The sequence below is a fragment of the Gasterosteus aculeatus genome, chromosome 16 (assembly GCF_964276395.1).
Source record: "Gasterosteus aculeatus chromosome 16, fGasAcu3.hap1.1, whole genome shotgun sequence".
Classification (NCBI taxonomy): domain Eukaryota; kingdom Metazoa; phylum Chordata; class Actinopteri; order Perciformes; family Gasterosteidae; genus Gasterosteus; species Gasterosteus aculeatus.
This window is the reverse complement of record NC_135704.1, coordinates 13,284,875-13,310,424: the sequence shown is the minus strand read 5'-3', so window position 1 is coordinate 13,310,424 and position 25,550 is coordinate 13,284,875. Positions and strand designations below refer to the sequence as shown.

The 25,550-nt window shown below is 40.4% G+C and overlaps 1 protein-coding gene across 2 annotated transcripts in view; it reads right to left on the bottom strand.

The window, feature by feature from the left end:
• Window positions 1-7,010: 7,010 nt before the first annotated feature.
• The window catches only part of erbb4b (erb-b2 receptor tyrosine kinase 4b), a 217,420-nt gene continuing 198,880 nt past the window's right edge, over window positions 7,011-25,550 (bottom strand). For both annotated transcript variants that reach the window (XM_040201513.2, XM_078091335.1), the window contains exons 21-28: window positions 21,374-21,529; window positions 19,771-19,846; window positions 18,473-18,619; window positions 16,419-16,516; window positions 15,732-15,902; window positions 14,607-14,838; window positions 14,385-14,513; window positions 7,011-14,258 (exon numbers count right to left, since the gene is read on the bottom strand). In XM_040201513.2, the coding sequence (XP_040057447.2) occupies window positions 13,597-14,258; window positions 14,385-14,513; window positions 14,607-14,838; window positions 15,732-15,902; window positions 16,419-16,516; window positions 18,473-18,619; window positions 19,771-19,846; window positions 21,374-21,529 (1,671 nt within the window). In that variant the 3' untranslated portion in view covers window positions 7,011-13,596. The remainder of the gene's footprint in view (window positions 14,259-14,384; window positions 14,514-14,606; window positions 14,839-15,731; window positions 15,903-16,418; window positions 16,517-18,472; window positions 18,620-19,770; window positions 19,847-21,373; window positions 21,530-25,550) is intronic.

The window sequence follows — 25,550 nt, the reverse complement described above, 5'->3', positions numbered from 1 at the left end:
CAAGAGACATTTTCCTATCATTATAATAAACATGGTCAGTCTTTCAACCGGCCAAAAATGGCGTCTTCCGCTACCAGCCGTCATCTGTGATACGTTTTAAAACCAATCAGACAACTGAGCAACAGCGATAACTGCTGTGCGGCGGCGCACATTGTTTGTGACTAAACATGTCTTTGTCACATACGCGCGAGGAGGAGAGATCTTTGCAGATGCTTTAGGGGTCATTTGGGAGGAGGGGGGGGGGGTTTGATGAATCAAATTATTGGGAGGACATTTTTAAATAACACCTTCAGTCCAAGCACATCTCATCCGAATGCACCGTGGAGATTAAAAGAGACAGGGTGCGAAGCACAGGGAAAGTGCCCGGAAGAATAGAAGGAGAACATTTTTCAAACTGCTCTTTCCCTCAGGACAAGGCCGTGAGGAGGACAGAGACAAAGCAAAACGAGTGGAGAAATCACAATAAGAAATGATAATACACACCGAAATTAATTAAATGATGTTGAGTCTGATTTTATCTGACGGAGAGGTAATTTGTCTCTCTTTGGCTGCCTGCGGACTTTAGCTTTTTGTGTGTGTGCTGGATTTGTAATTGCTTCGCGCCTGAGGGGCTCTGCGTCGTATGTGACTGTAATGTGAGCATTTTTGATTTTGCACATATTTTCTGAGGTATTTCCTACGACGTGGGATGTGTTATCTGATTAACAGAAGTAAAGGACGTCCAATGAAATCACAGCTACACCACCTGGCAGATTATGAAACAATATATTGTGCTTTGCAAGTGTTTGTTATTGCTTCCTATAATGTGTTCCTATCAATACAACATTTGAAATTTGACACGTGAGGGATGTTTGTCACCCAGAGCAGTTAAATAAAACAAACAACGAATATGCAAATTCCCAAATTATAAAATGAAAGCTTTCTCCTCCGACGATGGCAGTAAATTAAACTCACCAAAGCTCTTCCATTAGTTCACCCTTTGCAGACTGAACCCCTTGGCCTTTGGTCACGGGAACATGACATCACATCTATATATGACCAAAACTCTGCTATTTCGAGACATCTCAATGTATGTCAATGACCGTGTATGACAAGCATTTTTCTAAAATATATCAGTATTTGCATTAACAATGTTTGCACGATAAGTGCAAGGCCTTTACGTGGTATTAACTGTCTCGTCCTGAGGGATGTTCAAGCAACAAAGCTAATTGTTCTTCATTATTGTCTCACGCTTACCCTCTTTTCGGAGGATGGTCTCTAGAAAGATATCCAGGGTAAAAGAAGGATATGTAATAAAGATGTAACTTTTGCCATATGCTGAGTGAGTGTTACTCGTGTAAAAATTGAGATGTGCTTTTTTGAGTGTGAAAGGACACAATTATCCTTCTTGTAAGGCAACAAAGCACTGTCATCAAGCCATTATGTTACACATGAATGGAGCAGCATAATTGCAATGGAGAGTTGACTTTAACAATGACGCCTTCTCGCTTAGGACTGCTGCTTAATTAAAATGCAGCGTTGCCTGCAATTAGTCTCATTCATCACTCTGTTCACATGTTAATAGTATATTCTATGAGTGGAAGTCATTTAGGATCCTACTTCATTGCCTTTGACTTTGTATACACGTGGAAATGCTAGTTTTCCGTAGTGAACTGTGACATCACTTAGATGATGCTCTCACATACAATCCCACATCACAATACGGCCACTGTTCAAATCTGGATGGACTGTTCATGCTGGGCTGTGTTTTTTTAACAATAATGTAACTCATCTAATTAATACTAAAGGCTTTGAAATGAAGGCAATCAAAGGCAACCTAAGTAAGACTAGTGTATATAAACCACGGTGATGGTAATGTTTATTTATTAGTGTATTACGTATAATTTTCTACATTCTATATTTATCATTGTCATTAAATTATTAGTAGCTTAAGAATGCATTATGATTATTTAATTAAGTTTACTAGTCTCAAATTGCTAAATTGTTATTTGGCTTTTTTCAGTTATTTTTACAGTCCACAACATGTCAGTCCTCTGGAAAGCACTTTTATCTGCACGATTGTATGAAAGGTGGCCACTGCCACACACCTGCAAGCGCAGCATCTCCTTCTGAGTCACAGACTAATGGGGCAGTCACAGCATAATTCCCCAGCTCCCACAAAACATCCTGATTATCGCTCTTCCTTTTCCCTCCTGCACCATTAAACTTGCACCCATAGGCACAATGCGAAGGCAAAAAACTAAAAAACATAAATGGCTTACCTGTAATGACTGTATGTCACATGTAATTAGTTCACTTCTGTCCAATTTAGCCCGTTTGTGTGAGGAAAAAACGTGGAGGAGGTGGTTTGTCACCACTAATGCTCTTGTTGAGTTTTATCTGTTTTACAGTTAAAACTTGTAAAATCAATTTGCAGTGTGACATGCAGGGTGAACATCGCCTGTATGACACAAAAAAACCTTATTTGAAAGTGTTTATTTACCTTGCATCCCTCTAATTCGATCAATGCAGCACTGTGAGATTGGTTGCGTCTGATCTTGAAGTGGGCCGGCCAAGTCATTTTCAAGCTACTTTTAGGGCTGAGACAAACATCAGCTTTTATTACTTCCATGCGAGGGAAATAGGCAATAATCATTGACCTGGCTGTACTGAGGGAATGTGTGGCTGAACAGTGATGTCTATTGGGGTCAACCAAATGTTGCAGAAGCACAAGCAGCTCATGTCTTATATTTCTATTGGGTGAGTGGTAAATGTGAGTTCTCATATACGTCTCTCATCTGAGTGTTATATTTTTTGACACTATAAACCTTTTCAGGGAACACGAGGAGCAGCAAAGAGCATTTCTAGAAATTATATTACATTACAGGTCATTTAGCAGACGCTTTTATCCAAAGCGACTTACATTACACTTTAAACCCATGGCTTTTTCACATTTTTGCCTGGGGAGCAATTAGGGGTTAGGAGTCTTGCTCAGGGACACTTCGACATAGAACATGGGGCAGCCTGGACTCGAACCACCAACCTTGTGCTTCCCAGCACACCTTCTCTAACGCCTGCGCCACGACGACCCAAATATCAAGAGGGCACTTAAAGCAAATGACATCTAGGCCGCTGAATGTATGTTTTATTTCCAAAGTGCTGATATGAGGGAGGCATCTCAAACATGGACTTGAGATATTGAAAACTTCACTACTACAAAACTATTCTGTACCTGAAGATTCAAGTAGTCATCTCAGTGTGTATTTCCCTATTGGAAGTCAAGGGATATTTAAAATAGCTGTAATTGCAACCCTCTCAATTAAAAAGCTAATATAAATTCAATAGAAGCTTAAGTTTCTGAATATTCCTTTGCATAAAAAAGCAAGTGATAAATGCTGAGCGGCTCATATTCAGCAGTAATCAGATGAATTGTATCATCACAAGCAGTATGCAAATGTGAAAAAGACATATTAATCTTAATTTGTGTATTGTCAAACTACTTAGTGAAATGCTGCACAGTTTTCGATCTTCCCATGCCTGAATATCAATATTTGAACACAGCTTAAATTAAGTAGCTTGTGCAAATCTTTCATAACCGCTTTTTATAATGTGTCAAATGAACCATTAAACTAAAACGGATTTGGGACGGTTTCATTTATGCAATGAAACTACTTAAACATTCAGTGTCCTGATGTTAATTGTGCTAGTTGTATACTTTTCCTGTCAGGTAATTTCTAGAACATTACTATATTACAGACTGCATGTTCTTTTCAACAACAGCAAAACATTGTTGGTGAATAAAGTAGCCCAAAACAATTGTAGGAATTGTAAAAGTACTGTTACTTTGCAAAAAAGACCTCAAGTACAAGTAGTCACCAAGAAGTTAGTGAGTTAATCAACCCCAAGTATTTCATTTGATGTGAAAATGAATCTAATTCAGCCACAGGTGGTTTTTCACAGGTGGAGGATCGTGTGGGCGTGTTTGCCAGCAGACCTGGGACCAGCAGACCACTTTTTAACAGATCACGATTGCATAAAATAAGAATGGAGTAAAAGCAAGTGGGGCCACGAATGTAACGTAGTAAAAGCATTGATTTTTCTGCAAATACCGCAAAATATGCTGCATTAAATCTACTCTCACAATTTACTCAAAGGTAAGTTTTAAAACTCCGGTCATGTGCATTTCTTGACCTTGAATCCCAATAAAACTCCCAATCACATCATGTTTGGTCAATGAGGTTAAAGAACGGTGCAGATTTCACTTATGGACAGGGCTGTAAATTAGGTAGGAGATATCATGAAGTGAGCCGTGTGGCTAATGGACTAAAGCACAGAGAAGAACACCAGGACACAATTTATTCCATCTCAGCTGACTGCAAATGACACCACAGGGATTCTGCAATGTTTTTTTTGTATTTAGAAATAACTTCAAAAGCTGCATTGGTTGAAACACTGCAGGTTTGATGTAGATAAAGATGCATTTCAAGACGTCTTGATTACCTCTGTTAAAATTCCTTTATTGCTTTGCATCCTGTGTATTCGTTTACCAGGAAATGTTTTCAGTGATACTCCTTCCTGTGATTTAGGCATTTCAAAGAGAAGACGATCAAGAGAAACTGGGTCTCAATTAGCTGGTAGCAATTTCTACAATTTCTTCTTCTTTATAGCCCAAATCAAATCTGGAAAATAACACCACTTGGAATTTTTCTCTGTTTTACGTTACATAACGTGAAGAGTTTCATAGCTTGCTGGTTCAAAGTTATTACACTAAGTTGATTAAACACTCGTCAAAAATAGATATTTTTAGTAATGGACATTTCTTTTTAACAAATGTAACCTTCACCTTCGGGTTACCATTACAGAGCCTTTATTAACGATTGCTGCGATCCCATTCAAATTATAATGTGCTCAAATTGTGGCGGCCATCTGGAAATCTAGTTGAATTTGTATGTGCGATGATGAATCCTAAATAAATGCGGCCATGCTTCTCAGCGCTTATTGTAGATGTCATGCAAATACTGTCAGCAACAGTGTCAGCGTACATTTATTGTGTCCGCATAATAAGACACCAGGTTCACTGATTTCAGGCATTATTTATTACAGCGTTGTCTACATGTTGTCTGTTAGGATGCGCTGTGTGTGCGTATCTGAAGAGATAATAGCCTCCAGAGGCAGACATTCTGTAAAGAGGATTCAATATGCCTCTCCATAATGACAGCTCCCAAGGGGGATCACAACACTGCTAAATGGGCTTTGTACAGTCCATTCAATCAGTGTTTGCCAACACGCTGGGATTTGGAAGCAGCCGCCCTGAACACTGGCTCTCTGAGAAGAAGAGATAGCGATGCCAAACCAGTGAGAGCAATATCAGGCAGAACTCATCTCGTTAAGCGGTGGATACTTTCAGTGTGATCCAAGGTGACACAGCATAGGTTTTCTGGTAAGTGTCCGTGCAGTCAAATACTACATTCAAGCCTAATAAGCGTCCTTTCGGAGGGTTGGTTCAAATGTGTTAGATTAATTGTAAGGGTTGAAGATATTATTTAAGGGGACGGCAGTCCGAGCTTAACGAGAGTCCTCAAAGAGTCCCTACAGGAAAAGACGAAATCTCAACCAGGAATCTGTTCTGTTATTCTGATTTCAAAATAAATGTTCATTTCAATCAGTTTAAAGCAGCCTCAATAACAGTGTCAGTTACTAACAGTGGCTAATTGATGGTCCTGCCGTGGTGCTCATTGGCTCATTTACTTTCGAGAAAGAAAGTACTTTTTCACGTCACAATGCCAGGTGATCCTTCAACTCAATCGCGACAGAGCAGGCACATTCAAAAGTCTGCACGCAGGAAAAGGTCAATTCTTCTGTGTTATGTAACAACGTAACATCACGTGTAACCGCATCACATGATAGGATGGGATGTCCAAATAAACAATCTGCTCTGAAGAAACCCCCACAGCGTGTCTGGTCTGCCTTGAAAGTTGCAGAGGTTAGTTGCTGGTGCAATCGGATCACTAACCTGGGATGAGACAGCAAAATGTGTAGCATGAAGGACCAGGGGAAGCAGGACACCCAATGGAATTCTGTGGAGAAAAATGCCTTCTTTCTGGAGTTTTAACTCGCAAGCCAATTTTAAAACCTTCTTGTTTTTACCATGACATATTCAATATAGCTGCATATAGGAACGCATACACAGTTTTAGGGTTTTGCTGTACCGTGGAGGTGTTGTGGTGAAGATTGACGCACTGTCAAATACAGGCTTCACTTTTTATTTGCAGAGAAGAATCAATCGATTCACCTTAAGTCATTTAAGCTCATTTACATTCAACTGTGCCCTCTCATCCCTCATATCAGGTAGAAATCTATACACTTTGTCAAGGGGGGTTGGCGTGCGAGAGAGACCAGAGGCAGTGACGGATTGTTTTGATCACAGTCTATTACCATCTTAAGGCGAGTGATTTGACTTTGCATGGGGCAGTTGGCTCCAGGATGCCGATCTCGTCATTGGATTTCCTATGATAATGCCATAAAATGTCATCGGCTGGAGAAGAGACGCATCTATCATGCACAGGCACAGTGTCAGGAGTAATGACACTTCATTATTGGCGCTCCGGTGTGATTACTCTGCGATTGTACAAGTTTGTCTGTGTGAGAGGCTTTTAATGTGTAAGAAGATTGGCTGAAGAATAGAGGTTGCAATGAGGAGAGTGGAGCTACTGTCCCGTCTGACTCCTCGCTCCCTTTAACCTAAAGGCGTAATCTGTTGAGATGGTGAGAGATGTCTGCTGCCTCGACTTGTCTGGGCAGCATGAAGACGTCCTGCTGCAACCAAAGGCTACACAACACCCCCATGTGTCTGCCAGAACTACTGAAGAACGGGCTGACATTTGAAGTCCGGCGGAATGAAGGACCCTCCAAACTATAAGAGCTAAATTGTAAGTAACAACTAATTGGAAATATTTTCTGATGCTGTGATTGCAAAGCAAAGCCCTTTACCGATTCATGTTAATACCGCACTAGAAAATAAGCACAATCCATTGTTAAATATTGACTGATTTTTATTCATATTGAATTAAAAATATAGTTTTGACAGATTCATGTAACAAAACAGAGGGAATACGTATTTAAATGTTCTTGCTTGGGAAATGTATCAATTAACCAGCTAAGAGAATATTTTAAAAATGGTAATATGTGACGAGGTATGGTCTATAAAACTTTGTTCTCAATCATTCTTATACAACGCAATGATAATTTACAATACATTTTTATGTTAGAATATTGGTTCTAACAAACTTTAATGTACTTTTCGGACAAATGCACTGACTTTTGAGAAGCTTGCCAAACTGACTACTTTACCAAATGTATTTGGAAATGATGCATATTGTAAATAACAGGATTGGTGCCGAAATGATCCGTGCAAATGACCATAAACTGTCCAATGGTAAATGTACATTGGGTTCATAGTATTCTGTTGGTGATAAGCCATATACAAAAATGATGACAAAAAAACGATCAAAAGTTGTTGCTGGTTAAAATCTTAACTATTGAAATCGAAATTGTGGTATTCGTCTTCAGTAAAGTGAGAACAGGACAAAACCTTTTGTTCATAAACAAAGCGGGTTAGGCATGAGTCTTCTACAATTGAGATATCAATTACAATATTCCAATTAAGAATCTATAAAACCCTGACAGGTTTAGATTGTAAATTTAACAAACCATGCCGCCTCAGTCAATCAGCATCCGCATTGTGACAAACTGCTTGATGAGGACACACAAAGATCATTTCTGTGTCAGTCCTCGCAACAGATATTAGGTAAGGTGACAGAAAAAAAGTTAATGTACAAACGTCTTTACAAGCAAATATCAGTAATTCACACGATCAATCCAGCCCATGCAAAACTGTTTGCACTTTGTCCCTCAAACACCATTAAATCCCTCTGGGGCTGTAACACGATATTGCTACTCCTCTCAATGAGTATTGCCTCAAATGGATGAAGAGCTGAATATCATCTGAGAGTAAACAGTGACTGAGCTCAGTGCAAATGGAAACTATTCAAACTACTCGAGGAAATATAGTATAGGCCCTCAAAACACAGGGTGTAAAGTGACACTGGTAGATTAATAACATTGGTTAAGAAAGGCTGTAAGCAAAAAGGGGGATGAAATATTGAATATTCATTAGTATTGCAACAGCATTTTAAGAGTGTACAAAATCTTTCAAAAAACCTCAAGAGATGGATAATACTGTGAGAAAAGTGGAGAGAAGGGGAGGTACACTACACCCAGAAAATGAAAAAAACACTCCTACAAAATGAGCAAGAGCAGAGGTCAGAACACAAAGTCACAAAACTGTGCTGAAAACACATCACAAGGAAAATGATGAGGCAAGGTGACAAGAGACCCTGCAAGCCTTTTTCATTCTTCAAATTACATTTACAAAATATATATATACATATATGTATATATATGTATATGCGTGTATGTATATATCTGTATATGTACATACACACACACATATCTATATATTACTGTATATTTGCTGAATATATACATATTTATATACATACAGAGACAGACAAAGATATTCCCTTCAAACATGTATAAACATACAGTGGAGCACTACGATTGCAATGATGCAAAAAGAAATAAAAACAAACGAAAAAAATATCCTCAGCTGGAAAAAGAAGCATCTCTCGCTCTTATTTACAGATGTACCTAGCCTCCCTTTACCCACCTATAAAAATACTTTCACCTTCATTTCATTTATTTTTTTACTGACAATGGTAAAACTGTCCTATTATCTGAACAGCTTTGTCTTTTGGTTACAGTTTTACCATAAATTCATTATATTGTAAACTGTGCTTACTCAACCGCCGTCACCTACGTCAGTTTTTATGGCAAGGTGAAACATATGCACACAACTCATGGTGAAATCAGAGTATGATTCCTATTATTTATTATTATTAAGTTTAATTGTTATTACAAATGTTGAACTTGTGTTTGTCTGCTGCATGATGGTCCTTTAAAAACATGTGATTTGCTTAATGATGTATTGACCAAAACTATTGATATCAATGCTGTGAAAAAGTTCCTCGTGATATAAATAATGAAAGCATACAAACATGAAATAGAGCACATTCTATAAATGCAATAACTGTGTCCCAGTTCAGGAGCTGGACCTTCTTAGTCCTCATTTCTGGGTCAGATGCAACTTAAAAGTCCATCAAGGGATTGTACCATCCAAAGGCCCCACAAAATGGGACTAAGCATGAAGTTTGTCTTTGCTTTGGAGGACACAACTGGTTCATCATCTGGAGTCCTCAAAATCCCACAATTGAGTTTTTAACCTTCCTGGTCAGGAACACCTCGCCAACTTGTAAAGCTCGTAGTTTATGCTAATCAGATATAAATCAAATCACATAAACTGGTCTAGATAATGAAGAATAAAGATGAAGTCTGTTGTTTAATCTAGTTTGCAGCATTAACATGTTAATTCCAAGGGGTTATAAATCGAAGATTCTTGAAAATTATAACGGTTAAACTCGTCCAACTCGCCACTTGTCCTCATACGTTGATGTGAAATATCAAATCCTTCAGTCAGGATTTAGGAAACCTCTCCCCTTCCAAACCATTTATAAATGGTATTTAAATGTCGTAGGCGGTTTGAAGGCAATGCTTGGTACAAAACCTGCAGACGCTTAAAGTTGACGAGGAGCACCTGAACGTCTCGTTTGGCAATGATGTGCAGATTAAGTCTGTACTTTAGTTCTTCTGAAGGGCGAACATACTGCCCTCGAGTAGGGACAAAGGTAGTAGATAGCTAGACTCACAGAAAGTTTATAATACTCATAGCATTTGTTAAAATGACAGTAAACCCCAAAACAAAAGCAGATGCACAAAATTAATATAAATATATACACTTTATAGGCCAGTTTACTCTTTAAGCAGTCAGTATTGAGAGGGAAATATAGGTCCTTTTTTAAAACAACTCTGTCATTAAAGGGTAAACACAGATGCAAATCATCATAATTGTGGCCCAGTCCTATCTGCATGTAGTGTGTGTGCATACGGCTCACTGGAAAGGCTGTGACACATTATATATATATTAATGAAAATGGTTGCTGGGAAATGGGCTCTAGTGATTCTAAAATCCCCTCTGAGGAGAAAGAAGAAGGAATGGCAATCTACTCTGGTCTCATCTGCCAGTTACAGTGCACTTGCACCTTCTCCCTTGCTAACATTGATGCATTGCTCGGGTAACATTTCTGGAATGCTAATACCTTAGTTTCACCCCCCCCCCTGCAAGATTACAACCTATTGCCTTTCATTTACGGTTTCTCAGCTGGTGCACTGGGTGAAATGTTGGGTAACGTGATTTCCCCACAGAACAAAAAGGGAAAGTGGATCAATTAGCATTCAAAAAGCTAAGAGCCCCTCGCGATGCTCGCCGGCTAAGAGCTCCAGAAGGTTTTCTCCTCCAGAAGATTGGCTTTATTTTTCCATAGAGATCCATTACAAAGCTTTTGGGTGACTGCGGCCATATCGGACGCTGGCACACATTCAGGCAAAGACAGTATACCTACTGTAAGTGTGAGCTCCAAACCCAGGAGGATTCAGGATATCTTTAAGCATCTCAGATACAGTAACAGGACAGATCCAGTGTTGCAAAAGTAAGTTAGCAGCAAAGCAATGTTAATATTAACACTTCAAGACTGAACATTAAAACCAAGGCCCCCCCCCCCACCTATAGAATTCACATGTCCGTTCAGTTGCACATTTCAGCAGTGTGTTTATTGTGATGACACTAATCAAATTACGTTTGATTTCTGGATTTCTTTATGATGTGGCAATTTATGCATCAGCTGAAGCTGATCTAGATGAATACGGTTGCTCATAAAACCTGAGAGTGGGAGAAAACACTTTGCCACGGTGACATCCGTGTTTTGGAAAGTACATCATCAACGCTGCTCGTCCGCACTTTCCCTCTGCCTGATATTTTGAGTGGAGAGGCACGAGGTTGTGTAACAGTGGTTGTGGATTGGTATTTCAGCAGTGAGACATGCACAGGCATTGGGCGGTCTCCTAATTTATAAAATTATTATTATAACCTATTATTTAGAGTAAGAGATATTAACTTTTTATTTTGAGTCCATTTTCTCAAATTCAATTGAGATGTCGGTTTTTGGTGTAACGGGTACTAGAGGCAATTTACTACAGGTAGTTCATTTTGACCGTCAACAGTTGAACTACTCAGCTTGTGAATGAAAAACTCTGGAAAGGTCCTTTCAAAGTCTGTGAAAAAAAACCCAGGTATTATTATTGGGGTGATCTCTTCCGGGGCTTGACATTTTCACAAAAAACCTCCATTACGAACTGGACGTGTGGTGTTGACGGGAAAAAAAAGCAACAAATAAACTCTGCTGCATTCAGTGAGATTAAGGTGCATTATGGGGATTGTTGGGCTTCAGCTCAATGGGCTTCATGGATGGTCCATGGAAAGTCAAAACGGCGAAAACCAAAATTCAGTGACAACGAAGTTGATGTGTTATTCGGCCATCAGTGGTGGGGGAATGTATGTATTGACTAGTGTGCTGTAGCAAAGCGTTAAGTACTTGTGCTTTGATTCGGTGCAGACTGCCATATTCCCACTACTGATGCTGTGACGGTTTGAAATGATCCTGATGCCAATAATTGTGGCGTAGGGAGGAGTTTAACAACTGCAGGAGTTGAATGTGAACGCTGAGGCGGAGATGCAACGTCATCTTTGATTTCTTCCAGTAACTGTAGTGTTGCATGGCTGCTTAAATTCTCACGCGAAATGATTTTGTCAATACGCCTGAACCGGGCGCAAAAATAAAAAAATGTATACATGAGGTCTTGTTCTTAGTCCTTAGTCATGGGCCTTAGTCTTGTTCGTTGGCCGTTCAATTTTGATATCGATCTTTTTTTTTGACAATCCAGTTTTCATATAGGTGCAGTGCTAACATTTTGGAATACTTATTCAGTCAAAAACAGTCAAAAAATAAAATAAAACCTATAATGATCAAGGTATTTAATCAACTTGATACCAGAATCCGGTAAATCAGCCTGCTGTAGGTCGTTAAATTAAAGCTGTCAAAGGGATAACTACCTGCGTATAAAGGGTATTCAAAAACTGACAAATTTCTATTCCCGACTTGATATTAATGTTGTTTGGATTAGGGATGCTTTGTAAAATGCCTGTTGAAACAAACACTGTGGGGCCTGAGCAACTCACTGTAAATGAATTAAATTGCAATATGATAAAACGATAAAATGGCCAAATTGCTGCTTAGTTTGTAGAACTGTAGAAGGTTTTTGACTATGTAAGAGCTTTAAGTGCTAGTGACTTATCAACCCCATCCTGAATTAGGCGTCAGTCATTTGACAACAGATGCTAGTGATCTCCATCAGAGCTTACTGGCATCAGTATTGTATGAGTACAGAAAGCTAGAGTGAATCCAGTGATACCTTGTAATGTCTCAACATCAATGGCAGATGCAAATAGTAAATCAATTACGCAGTTTTAGAGTATTGTGTCATTGCAAAAATCTGGAAGAGGCTTCCTTTGACAGTTTCTCCTGTTGCACCTTCATGCTAAGAGACGGTACTTGCAGCCGTGAGTGCACGGTCAAAATGTATGAGTTTGCGTACGAGTTAGTGTTATTTAAATTATCTTATGCTGGTAAAAGTTTTATTAAAACATTTTTCCTTGTACTAAGGTTTACATATAATCCGCCCAATGCTTTCCCACAGGTACTGGCTGATATCACAGCTTAAATAATACTGCAGTGACATTTACTTTCCTGTTGACCCCTTTCCCTGTACTGCAACACTGACTGCCATTATCCAAACGCACAATCTCCCAGCACAAGGTCCATTGAGTGCGTATATTTACTCATGACCTAATGCATGGAGGTTATTGGTGTTCCAAGGCTGAAGGCTTGTCGCCATGTTTAAGGTATGATATGATACGTGAGTAATACACAATGAATTACATGTAAAAGTGTGTGGGAGAGCATGCAAGCCACATCTGGGATCTTCGGCAAGACTTCTGTGGGTTTGCTGGTAAGTCACGGCACGACTCCAAGTGGGCGTGTCCGTTAATTCGACACAAGCAATGGCAATGTGTGCAGACTGCAATGGTACATTTATCCATGTGCTAAAGGGACTCTAATGATGGGTTTCATAAAGAAAACCATGTAACGCAATAGGAATAATCCTGATTTGGAGATTAAAAAAAAGAAAAAGTATTTCATCTTTGTTATTTTGGTGCTATTCTGATACTTAACGGCAGGAAAATGTGCTGGAGAAGAAAACCAACCACAAAGAGAAATCCCGACTCGCTTCCATGACTAAATACGGTGCTAAAAAATACGTTCTATTGTAAAGTGAGGCCGTCAGTGACTGTTATTGTAGTCCCGTCAAGAGAAGGCAAAACCTTAGAGTAAGTCAGTAAGACTTGTTGTCAGACATAACAGAGAGACGTGTTCAGGGAGGGTGCAAGGGGACCTCAGGTGGAGATGTGCTGCACGGAAAGGAGAGGACGGTTGAACCTCGCATTCACCATGACCCCTTTCCTTCTATTGTGCTACAGGTCGGTCACTACACAACAGTGTTCCTCTGTCTGTATGGAGGGGGTGGCAACACATTGCCGGCTTTCATAGCGGCCTCGGACAAGTACTCCTGGTTTTCGGCCACAGCGGGGCGAATGCGTCCATTCTGCCGATAGAAAAAGCGCGTGCTGCAGTCCTGCAGGTACTCGGGGTTGTGCAGTGAGGACTTTGGGGGCAGGCTGTGCTGCCAGTACTCGGGATTGTCAAACGTGGCCTTCTTGCCCTTCTTATCAAACATGATTGTGCTGCTGGTGATGCCTGAGTGCAAAGCGTGTCCTGAATGCCCCGAATGCATGGTGTGCGATGGATACGACGGGTGTGGGAGGCCGGGGGGAAGTACGTATCCAGAGGAGGACACCGTGTGGCTTGATGTCGAAGGGATTACTGTCTGCGATACTGATTGGGCAGCAGAGGACCCCGGGCCAGAGAGGGACACTGCGCCAGCCAATCCATTCTTGTCTCCAGGGTTAAGGAAGGTATTCAGGTACAGGGGCTCGTTGATATACTCATCGTCCCCGTGAGTGGACTTCGGGGGAGCGGCAGCTCCAGCCATGTGCAGGGTGTGGCAACCCGCCCCATCAACCGCCGAGTGGGCTTCGCCATTCCTACGACGTGTGACGAAGGGGTTTTCCTCTATTGGGTTGAGATAGTCTAGAAAAAGAAAGAGATGGTAAGATTAGTTCAATTTTTTTTCGTCTATTCTGAAACTCTTGCTATTGCAGCCACTTGAAAGTCATGTAAAAGCTTACAATAGTCTGCAACAGCTTTCGACCTGACCTGAGTTGTTCTTGTCTCTCATGGCAGTCATGTAGCCGTCCTGGTCCTTGTCTCCTTTTACTCCTCGATCTGCTAAAAGCCCGGTGGGATCGGCACTGTAACGCTGTCCACTGCTGTCCTCGCCTCCACCTCGGGGAGCAATAATACAAAAATATGGTCATTTTTAAATGGTTCGTCCGTAGAAAATATAGATTCCAACAATTGGAAAACACTTTGCTTTACCAGGTCCTGGAACGAGAACTGAACCAGGCCCGAGGGTACTTGACCTCGGGGAGGCCTGCTTCCTCATGGTCCCATTGCAGCGAGGGTCGTCCTGGTTGCCACGGCTAAATCCCGAGGGCAGGTCCTGTGGTGGGAGGCATCCTCCAGACACAGGTGGAACAGAGAGCACTCTGGGAAGGTTGGCCAGCATTTCTTCCATGTTGAAACTGTGGTCCTGGTAGCCGTACTGGTTCTGGTAGAAGGAAAAGAGGCAGAGGGTTTGGAAAGTGTAGAGAGAACAAGGGTCTCAGGCACAAATACAAGAGCATCTATTGGCAATAGACAAGAGAAAAAAAAGAAAGTATACAACAATAAATTTGACACTTTTAAAGTCCCAAGAACTGTTCTGTGTACCATTGTTCATGCGTAGCGTTTCAATTTGACAGGCAGGGGAGACGGCAGTGCCAAACATTGATATGGCAGCCTGACTACCAAGGACAATTTAATTAAAATGATTTTAATTAAATGGCTCCATGCTGCAAAGTACTCAGCTCAGCCCTGCTGTGAGCATTTGTGTCCACGCACATAACAAGAAGGACATTTATAGAAGCTCACTGGGGTGATTTATCTTTGACTCCAGGAACAACACGTGCACGGCAAAAAAACACTTGGGGGACTATTAGGAAAACGTGGCAAGTCGGACAAATACATGTAATTGGGAGAGGACCCGGTCATTTTTTTAAATAAAATAGAAAAGTAGAAGATCTACATCACTTATGTGGATGAATTTGGCCCAATGAAAGTAATCAAATTAATTCAGTATTTGCTCCATCAAAAACAGTGGATATCTACGAACAAATAATCTGTCGTCCCCCTGAATTGGAAAAGGCTTTTTTAGTCCAAAATGGGTGAGTTGCCTGGCTGTATAACTTATTTTGTGATAAATTTAAGTCGCAGAATTGACAGTGAACATTTGAACAAAGTCTGCAAAAGGTTGCTATATGTTCATTTAAATAACAAAGATTATGTTGACATTGGAAATACGATTTAAAGGCCAAAAGCATAAATTTAGCTTTTTTGAAATATTTTCTAAAACAAAAAAGAGTGATGAATGAAGGTGTTTGGAGAGCCTCGAGAAGAGCATACCTTGTTGGAGTCCATGTGTGTGCGCGGAGTGTATGCCAGTGGTGGAATGTTGAAGGAGTGGGGCACCAGGTACTCTTCAGCATCCATTAGGTCCTCCAGCTCCTCCTCATCCAGGAGGCTCTGGAAGAACTTGCTGTCGTCGGGGCTGGGCAACTTCATGCGGTCGTCACCCTGAGTAAAACATGTACGTGTTCAGTAACTTGCGTTAGTATTTAGTATTTAAGGAATAAGTTTGGTATCAAATTGTTTTTGTCGTGTTTTGTCATATTGTCATTGAAAATATTTTAAGGAAGATTTGTGTTAATATTTTACTCATGCTTATGATATAGGCTTAACGTAATTGTGTTTGTTTTATAACTTAAGCTCATAGTAGAATCATTTTAGCAATGTGATAAATAATTCTAATATTTTCCCAAAGGAAAAGGGTCAATAAAATGTAATCACATATAAAACAATAGTATATATATATATATGTGTGTGTGTGTGTGTGTGTGTGTGTGTGTGTGTGTGTATATAGCTTTAATTACTTTTTGTCTTTTTCAAAATATAAAAAAATGGACTAGACATAGCAAAATGGAAGTTTGATCAGCATTCACTTTGACGGTAGCTCAGCTTGTTTTTAGGCAAATGTGAAAAAGAGATGTCACGTAACCAGGATTTTGTAGTATCTCCCCAAAGTTTACCTACCTGGATGACTAAGTATCTTTGGGGATCTCGAGCCATCCGAGTGAACTCTGCAGCCAGCTCCTTGAACTTGGGCCGACTATCTGCATCAATCATCCAGCCTGCAAAATGTGTTTGTGTTAGTGTCTGATCAATACCAAGTTCTAACTACATACATTATCTCATGTTTAGACATATATTCTTGTGTAAGCAAATGTCTCATCTACGCTAGTTAAAATCACTTCCTTTTTCTTCATGTGCTGGGAGTCACACACTTCTGCCAAAGTAGACTCAGATCTTTAAGACATGTTGTTTCCTGTGCTGTTTGTCATGTTATTCATTAGAGCATAAATAAAACCGCCTGCGCTCACTTCCGAATTGTCAAACACAGCAGCTTAGTCAGAGGACCTATACGTCAAAATGTGAAAGTTACTGCAGAAATGAAGGAGGAAGGGAAGTTATGCAATGCAAAGGGCAGTAAAGGTTGTGTAGGAAGCAACCAAGTTGTCATATTTGACCAGTTGGGAGTGAGAAAGTGTTGCAGCTGAAATAGCACACATTTTTATTTCAAGTCCATGTGGCTGCAGTGTGGATGAACATGAAAGGGTCTGTTGAGTAGAAGGTAGCACTATGTGGAAGGCATGCACAACAGGACCTCAGATTGAATCCAACCTTCCCTACAATTGATTCAAAATATTGGAAGTATGGGAACATAGGATTATTAAAAATGTAGTTACAGGAAAAATTATATCAAAAACACGTATCTCTATATTTCTTAGGATCGAATAATGAGCTGACATATGATAACCTGGCAACGCATTGTGGCATTAAACATGATGCAAACACCGATAACTACCTTCTTCTATAGTTCTCCATTTTCTAAGATATATGGTTATTATTTGATCGTTTTGACCAAAACAAAAACACATAACTTTATAATGAAGTTCTTTTGATTGCGATACATTGTATTATCCAAAGATAAATACTGTTTCCTGAAGAATGGCCATATGGAGCCATGTGCTCTTTTGCCAAGTTTCCTGTGAAAACATGGGTATGATGCCAAAGCAAACACGTGATCTGGCTCTGAGTAAAGCCTGTCTAGGTATCCTGGGAAATAAAAGAAGGAGACACAGTAACAGAGTATGCTGTGACTTCACACACATGTACAACACATACATCTTGAAGAAAAATGTAAAAACGTAAAACGTAAAAAAAATATTATCTCGTATCGTGGTGCCTGGTTTAATGCCAGCAAAGCTCCTCAATGTCAGGAAGTGCATTTCCACTACATGTGAACATTTTGGTGCATGAGCCGTGTGCATGCATGTTAGTCCAAAAAGGAACGGCAGATAGCAGACAGGTGACCGTGACCGCTTCCTGCTGTGGGCCATGTGTCTGCTTCCCATGTTGGCGCAGGTTCAGGGTGTCGGTGAAAGCCAAGGTGACAGTGAGGGTTAGGGGCTGCAGCTCGGAGAGGCTACAGGGGCAAGGACGGGGCAGCGCTAGCGTAGCGCTGGCCTCAAGCTTTCATCTCGGTAGCAGCAGCCAGAGGTCACAGCGCCACCTGTGACCCCCTACACGCCCCGACGGCAGCGACCAACCAACCAATGACGGCGACAAAGCCAGCCGGAAAACAATAGTTCCTACTGTAATTCATCTTTTACCAACTTGGATACTTTTAAGGTATTTTCCAACTATTGCGGCCGTCAAGCGAGGTGTTTCATTGACGTTTAAGGACAAAAGATCAAATGAATATTATTATTCGAATAGTAATATTTCGGATCTAAAAATGTTACAAATAAGCTGTGATGGCATTTTGAGAGTCATAGACTCACTCACTAAAACCAACATAATTTCTGCCTGCTCCAACTGAAAACTTTTTTTACTTGTTTGAAGCAGTAGAAAGAAACAAAACTCCCAATCATGTATAAGAAACTCCTATACACAGGCTTTTCAATAAATAGCTTCTTTTCTAGCTTATAATGGCAAACAGTAGTTGAGACTGTTGGGAAAGATGCTCTGGTTTGTGTCGATTATGTTGTATTTTAAGTAATTTAAAGTTATGCCCATTTACTTACATTTGACCATGACCATGTAGACGTCAATGGTGCATATGGGAGGCTGAGGGAGGCGTTCCCCTTTCTCGAGCAGGTCCGGGATATCTCTGGTGGAAATCCCATCGTACGGCTTCCCACCAAAGGTCATCACCTCCCAGATGGTGACCCCTAAAGACAAAAGGGAGGAAAAAAAAGAAGATATGACCGTAGTATAAGAGAATCGAAGGTAACGAAGAGCAGAAAGAGAAACAGTTTTCTTGAGGAAAAGTACAAGTCAAGAACAGAGAAGTAGAATTGAGATGAGACGCAGTGAGGGAGGGTTGGAGTAAAGATTAAAGAGTTGAGAAGAGAGGGTTACACACCGAGAGCAGAGGAGAGACAAGTAACGAGATGGCAAGAGAAAGTGGAATAGTTGAAAAGAGCAATGGGAAAACCGAAAATGTAAAATAAAAAAAAAAGAAGAAAGAGGAAAAGTGAAGATGTGAGAGCGCGGAGGCGATCAGAGAGGATGGAGAGACAGGAGAGACGCAATGAGGAAGCAACAAAACAAAGGGGGAGAAGAAGAGATAAGAGAACACAAGTTAACCAAGGACAAGAGACGAGTGGACGGGAGCAACTAATCAAAGTCCTGAAAGTCATCAGTCAATCTGGACTTTCAGAACTCTTCAGCCTTAATCATGTTGGTGTTAATGAGCTAATAGGTGGTAAGCAGAGTGAGTGCAAACTATAGTTTAATCGCCTCGGTCATAGAGGACCGCTAGGGACGTGTGCGCTAAACCACACGGATACTTTTAATCAGACCCATCTTGATCCCATTTTTTTAATCATTGTTAAATTACTTTAAGAGTCATTGGTTGCTTGAATCTGAATTGTGTATTTTAAATAAAGTATTAGAAATCTCAAACTGAAGGATAATGGAGGAGGTTGGTCTTTTACATTTACAAGGATTTAAAGGAATAGATCATCCGTTTTTCAATTTACACTGGTTGTGATCGTTCAATGCAGTTGAACAATGGCAGGTAATACAAAATAAACACTCGTTACTTGCTTCATCAGCAGTGCTACAACGACAAGACCCGCTGCAGCTGCCTTAGATCTATAAATTAGCTTCCTGTCAAGGAAACTGTCTGATGTTTATTTTACACGTCATGCACAGCATGTCACAAGATAAATTTACACCCATAATCTAGAGCCTCCCCGAAACCTTCTTTTGAAGATGTTCATACTTCTGCCTAGTTTTGCGTTTGTTTTTGTAGTTGTATATATAAGAAACACACACATATATACATATTGTTACTTAAACATTTTTTGTAACTTACCGTAACTCCAAACGTCACTCTGATGAGTAAACTTCCTGTAATGGATACACTCCAGTGCCATCCATTTGATTGGCATCTGCCAGGTAAAAGCAGAGAACAGCAGTATGTCAATATGCATGACACAAAAATAGCGTTATAAACAATTGATCTGCAAAACAGCGTGGTGGGACAGACAGAACTGGCTATGCCAACTATGTTTGACAGACGAGAGTAATGAGAGAAAGATGGAAAACACGGCCAACGGTTTTCTGTCGTGGCCAGTATGTAATCGGGTCCATCAATTTTCTGGAATAAAACATCAAATATAGTTCCCAGCAAGCCGCCTATACGTTTTCCTCTGAATAGCGACAGTCAGTAAGAGCAAGTTACGCGTAGTGGGTGTTGGTCAACACAGAAGCTTCAAATAGTTTGGTTGAGGAATTTTTAGATGGTTATTGAACAACAATTAAAAGGCTGATAACGAGGACACGGAAACAGAGTGTGAGGAGAGCGGGAAATATGTTCAATCGTACAGTTTGAGCTGAAATCCAAACCAAGAGTCTTTCAGTGCGAGTTCTGAAGGTAAAGACTTGCGTAACGATGAGAAATCGAAAGACCACATTTTTTTAAAAACACTCCCCGAGGGAGAAGAAAATAGATATTTCCTCAAAAGTAATGGTTTTGAAATAAAAAGGCCCAGAGGCCTGCTGCCATTGCGCCGAAGGATGTATTTGTTTACTACATTTACAGAGTTCCGAGATCTCCGTTTACCAAAAGTAAATAAATCGCTCCACTAGAGCAGCAAAGAAGCTCAATGACTACACTAAAACTGTCCTTTGTAAAAGGCAAATAAGAACCTATTGTATCTGACTGAGCTTCCAAAACGCATCACTCAACAGATAATACAAGCAGGGAACCCGGTCATCCATTGCAGGCCATTATTTGTTTAACAGACATAATTTAACCGTACTGGTTTAATAATACTTGCAGTACTGCCCCAAATATTACAATTTCTACTTGCTGCATTGCTATTCATAATTCATTTAAAGATTAAACAGGATAATGAAATTGTATGTACATTCAACCCGTTAACCAGTAAACTGTTAAACAGGGTTGACCATTATATATTAGAATTTCCATTCCTGTTTTTTGTCAGTTTGCCACTGCATTAAAAATGTTTGCAATTCACTTGTAATTTAAGTTCATTTTGAAGGTGTTTTACTAAGTCCCTATTGTAAAAATACCCAGTTATATTGGTTTAAATATATTCCACCTGACAATTATATTCTAATTGCTTAAAACAAATACCAATTCTCTAATACAAATGCAATTACTATTCTCATTTTCTATTTTAATTTGAATCAAATTTCCACTGTGTAAAAATATGTCATTATGCTTTTTCTTAATTACATGAATACAAATACAATATTTTCGCTCTTGAAACAGTTTGGTTCTCGGCTCATTTTACCGTCCATGGTCTTGCATAGTACCGTGTTGGGTCACTGCTATAATACGAATGTCAAATGTAGACATAACAATACTTTTAAAAGAAGCTATTTATTGAATATTTTATTATACGTTTGACTCTGTAAATGACTTGGCTTAAAGGGATGAAAAGATGTACCTTTCCTCCATCAGCATTATACTCTTTCTCATTGACATCCAGCAGCCGAGCGAGGCCAAAGTCAGTGATCTTGACGTGGTTGGGAGATTTGACCAGGACATTTCGGGCTGCCAGGTCCCTGTGGACCAGCCGCCGCTCCTCCAGATACATCATCCCCTGCAACGCACGCAGACAAACACACGCAACAATTATCTCACGGTGTGTTCCTTCACATTAAATACACCACAATCTGCAGGCATGAGTGTGCACTGGTAACGCAAAAGCCACACGCATGCCATTTGACATCACCATCGGTCTTCATCATCATCATCATCATCGTTGTGACTTGCATCGTCAAGACCCCATTAGAATTTCTATAATTAATTGTGTCATCTCCATTATCACACACTGTTATTTTTATGGTCTTCATTTTCATTAATTAACTTCCATGTGAAAAAATCCTCAGTATTTCTAAATGCTTGACAGCGCAATATGAGCAGCATCACCCCACAGGCAGGTTTTCAATTTTAAAAAAACAAAACGTATATATAGGAGTGAAAGTATGTTGGAGTAAAGTGATTCATTCAATACATTTGCTGAACAATTGGAGACAAAATCTTTAAACGTCCTCCGTGTCTATCCCATAATTGATTGTGACTGTCTGCCTCAAACAAAGACAATTGTCTGACAATAACACGTGTTTCAAGCAAGTTTCCATTTGATAAAACTGCACAATTCATTTCCACGTGATCTTCAGGGGAGAATATCGCTCCCCCATAAATCCTCTCGGAGCATCAAACACGATCTACAATTGAGACGTCGAACTCTCACACACTTTTAAAAAGACAGATGAATTGGCCAATAATAATCTTTTCTTTGTAAAATGTTAAAATAATTAGTGAAATGTTAATGTATATATTGTTTGGTTACTTAAGCATTTTTATTAGGGGATTTTCTATCAGGGGAAATCAATACTATACAGGAAAAACAAAATCATGCACAACAAATCATGTACCTGGTAGAGACCAGGGAGGAGAAAAGTAAAAAAAAAAGGTTTCAGCGCCAATTTGTCCAGCAGCCTTGATAGAAAAGTTCAGCCTGACATTAAATGTCAATAATGTCCACAAGCTACAAAAAGAACCGTGGTGTAAAAGCTTTTCCGCTGCAGCATCTTATGCCCCACACCAAGTCTACACAACCTATTGTGCGTCGATGCATGAACGTGGACCCGTGGAGAAAGAAAGATGGGACCTGAAGGGAAAGACAGATGAGGGGAAAAAAAACATTCTACTTTCAAATTGGACGAGCAATAACAGAAGCCACTTTGTTTGAAGTGGCAAGAGCACAGCAAAACCTGGCCTTATTTCAAACTATAACAAATTGGATTTAGCTGGAGTGGTTGGTCTGAAAGGAGGAGTGGATGGAGGAGGAGAGAGGAGGACAACCGGGGGGAGGTGGGGTTGAGTGGCGACAGTCTAAGAAGTGAGATTACATTGCTAAGGCCATAATCACACGGCCTCATTTGGCTCCCACCCGGGAGAGAACATGTGGTTTCAGCACCCACCCACACATTTACACACAAACCAACACAAAATGGAGACGTCCAACCAGTGGAGATAGACACATACTTGTGTGTGTGTGTGTGTGTGTGTGTGTGTGTGTGTGTGTGGTGGGGGGGGCATGTAAATAGGTGTGTGTGTGATGGCGAGAGTGAAACAGCGGAATTGAGAAAAGAACATAGATATTGAGCTGGTATAAAATGAAAGTTAGGCAAATTGGGTCGTCACATGCGAGGGCTTGTGTCTTGTGGAATATCTACTCTTTCTCACGGAATGTTTGCGCCCTGAAATACAGATCAATAATTCCTTGTACTCACTAAAGATGTTCACTCATTTGGAGTGAAAATCAGCGTTTATAAGTATTTCATTTACTGTAAAAAAACAATCGGCTCGGTTTTCATGTTTGAAATTGTTAAAATGTATCGTAGGATGCTGTGAAATTGGTTTACTGCCTTTATATTTGTGGTGAGCACATTTGCGGGTCGACACATCCTGAAAAAGTGAGGAATCTTCAATAAAGTTGGGGATTTCTTTGTGCTTTTTAGTTGTAAATCTTGTCTTCTGTTTATCGGATTAAACTGAGCCATCATGCATTCAATCAGAAAGGCAGTTATCGGCAATGGAGAAGGTCACGGAGAAGGTCACGGCCTTCTCTCACTGCACAGCACACAGGCTGATCTTCATTTACTGCTGTTTATGTTTAAGACTTCTATAACTGGCCTCAAGCACATTAAACTCTTTATTGAAGCTGCATACTATAGTTGCCAATTTGAAAATATGTTAAACTGATATTAGATTTTTGAACTTGTAGAAGAAACACTAATGTAGACAAAGAGCATTGTATTTAGCACCAACGCACATTTTTATCACATCTGATTTGAATTGTCCTTCTCTCCAGTATTTTTCCGGCGCTTCTGAGCATGTGTTGTTCAGTGTAAAACAAAGGAAGGGTGGACTTGAAAAGGATGAAGGTTGGGAGTTCATTGCCAACCGTTTCCATCATTAGGGTCCATGTGTGCGTGTCTGTCATGGTTTCTGACAGAGTCTTATTTGTACATAAATCACACTCGGTAATCTCCTCAATTTTCGTGACAATTAAGCAGCGGCGAGGGAGAATGGGTGGCTTGGCAACCCATGAATTCTAATTTGCCAGCACAATGAGATTGAGAGGAGGAGGAGGTGGTGGAAGTGTGCAGACGTGCGTGAGGGAGAAACTTTCTTGTTCTTTTTCTACCCTCGCACATTTTTTTCCCCTCAGAAGTGGACACGACGAAAACAACTCTCTGCCAGTTGGTGATCGCAGCAAGCCTCAATGTATTGTGTTTCAGGTGAGCCTGCCACAAGAGAAAATCCACAGGCCTCAGAAAGACTCAGTTATGATACCAGCTCCAGACAGGTTGTACCGTCCGACCCGTCGGGATCAGGGCTAAACCTGCAAAAAACATTTTACATGAGAAAGGCGTAGAATCTCATTGCTGGGAGCAGACAGCTCTGGTCAAAATGCATGTTTTGCACAGCAACGGGTGTAGACATTACAGATTGAAGAGTTATTCTTAAGTTTAAAATGGCTATGAAGTAAACAGACTCAAACAAAAAAAAAGGGGGAGATAATTAGGCCAGAGGTCGTGCTGCATGTGCTGGGAATGACAGTCCCAGAAAATATTCTGACCTCCCATCATGGTTATTTCTGTCATGTGAGGAGTCAAGAAAACTAGAGTGGGGTTGTCCTCAGGTAAGTCTTGTAAAGACAGATTTGGGGGCAGGTGGCAAAGGGCTGGAGATGACATCAATAGGCGCATAGCGACAAGAGATGGTCCCCACTCTCCATCAATCGGCACTTGCCACCGTTGTTGCGTTGCCGCGCACAGAGGAAGATGTCAACACACAAATCAGCACACACACAGGAATCTATAATCAAGTGATTCATCCTTATTCAAATGTTATTCATGAGGAAGCACTCCTAATGAGATTGAACATCCTACCGAGGTTGTATAAAACCTCTTGTGTGTTATCTTTCTTTAGCTGTGCAATCCGCCTCCTGCGTCGATGCTGGAATGACGTCCCTTACTGTGGATTTGTGCCCATAGTGACATAAGAGGAATTTATTCCTGGATCTTACAGCATGCCAATATATCATGACCAATTCATATTTGTATCCGTTTTACTTTGAACTTCTTTCTCATGCTATACTAAAATTTACTTTATTTTCACTCAAAAGATGATACATTAAACCTCCTTTTCAAGTGCTTCACACCAGACTCAGTACAAAATTGTAATTGCTATGAATGAAGGTAATTTTACTCTGAACACTAAAAATAGCGCATGACTCATCCGTGCTGATTATGCCTTTAGTCAGTAGTAAAGCCTCTTTAGCACATTTAAACCGCGATGCCAGTATTACTGGGGTGGTGGGGGGTGCACAGGACTTTTAGTGACGTTTATTTTGTGTTATCTTACTGTGAACAATGTTTACGGTTTCATTGGAGGTTCGTGACACCAGCGCAGCGTTTGCTTGGCGTAGTGCGTGATTAATGTACGGCATGTGAGAAGGTGAATCACTGTTTATGGGATGAGGCGAAGCAAATCGGACCAATGGGGAAGAGGAACTCTGGAGGAGTGGGGGTCGACAATAACACAAC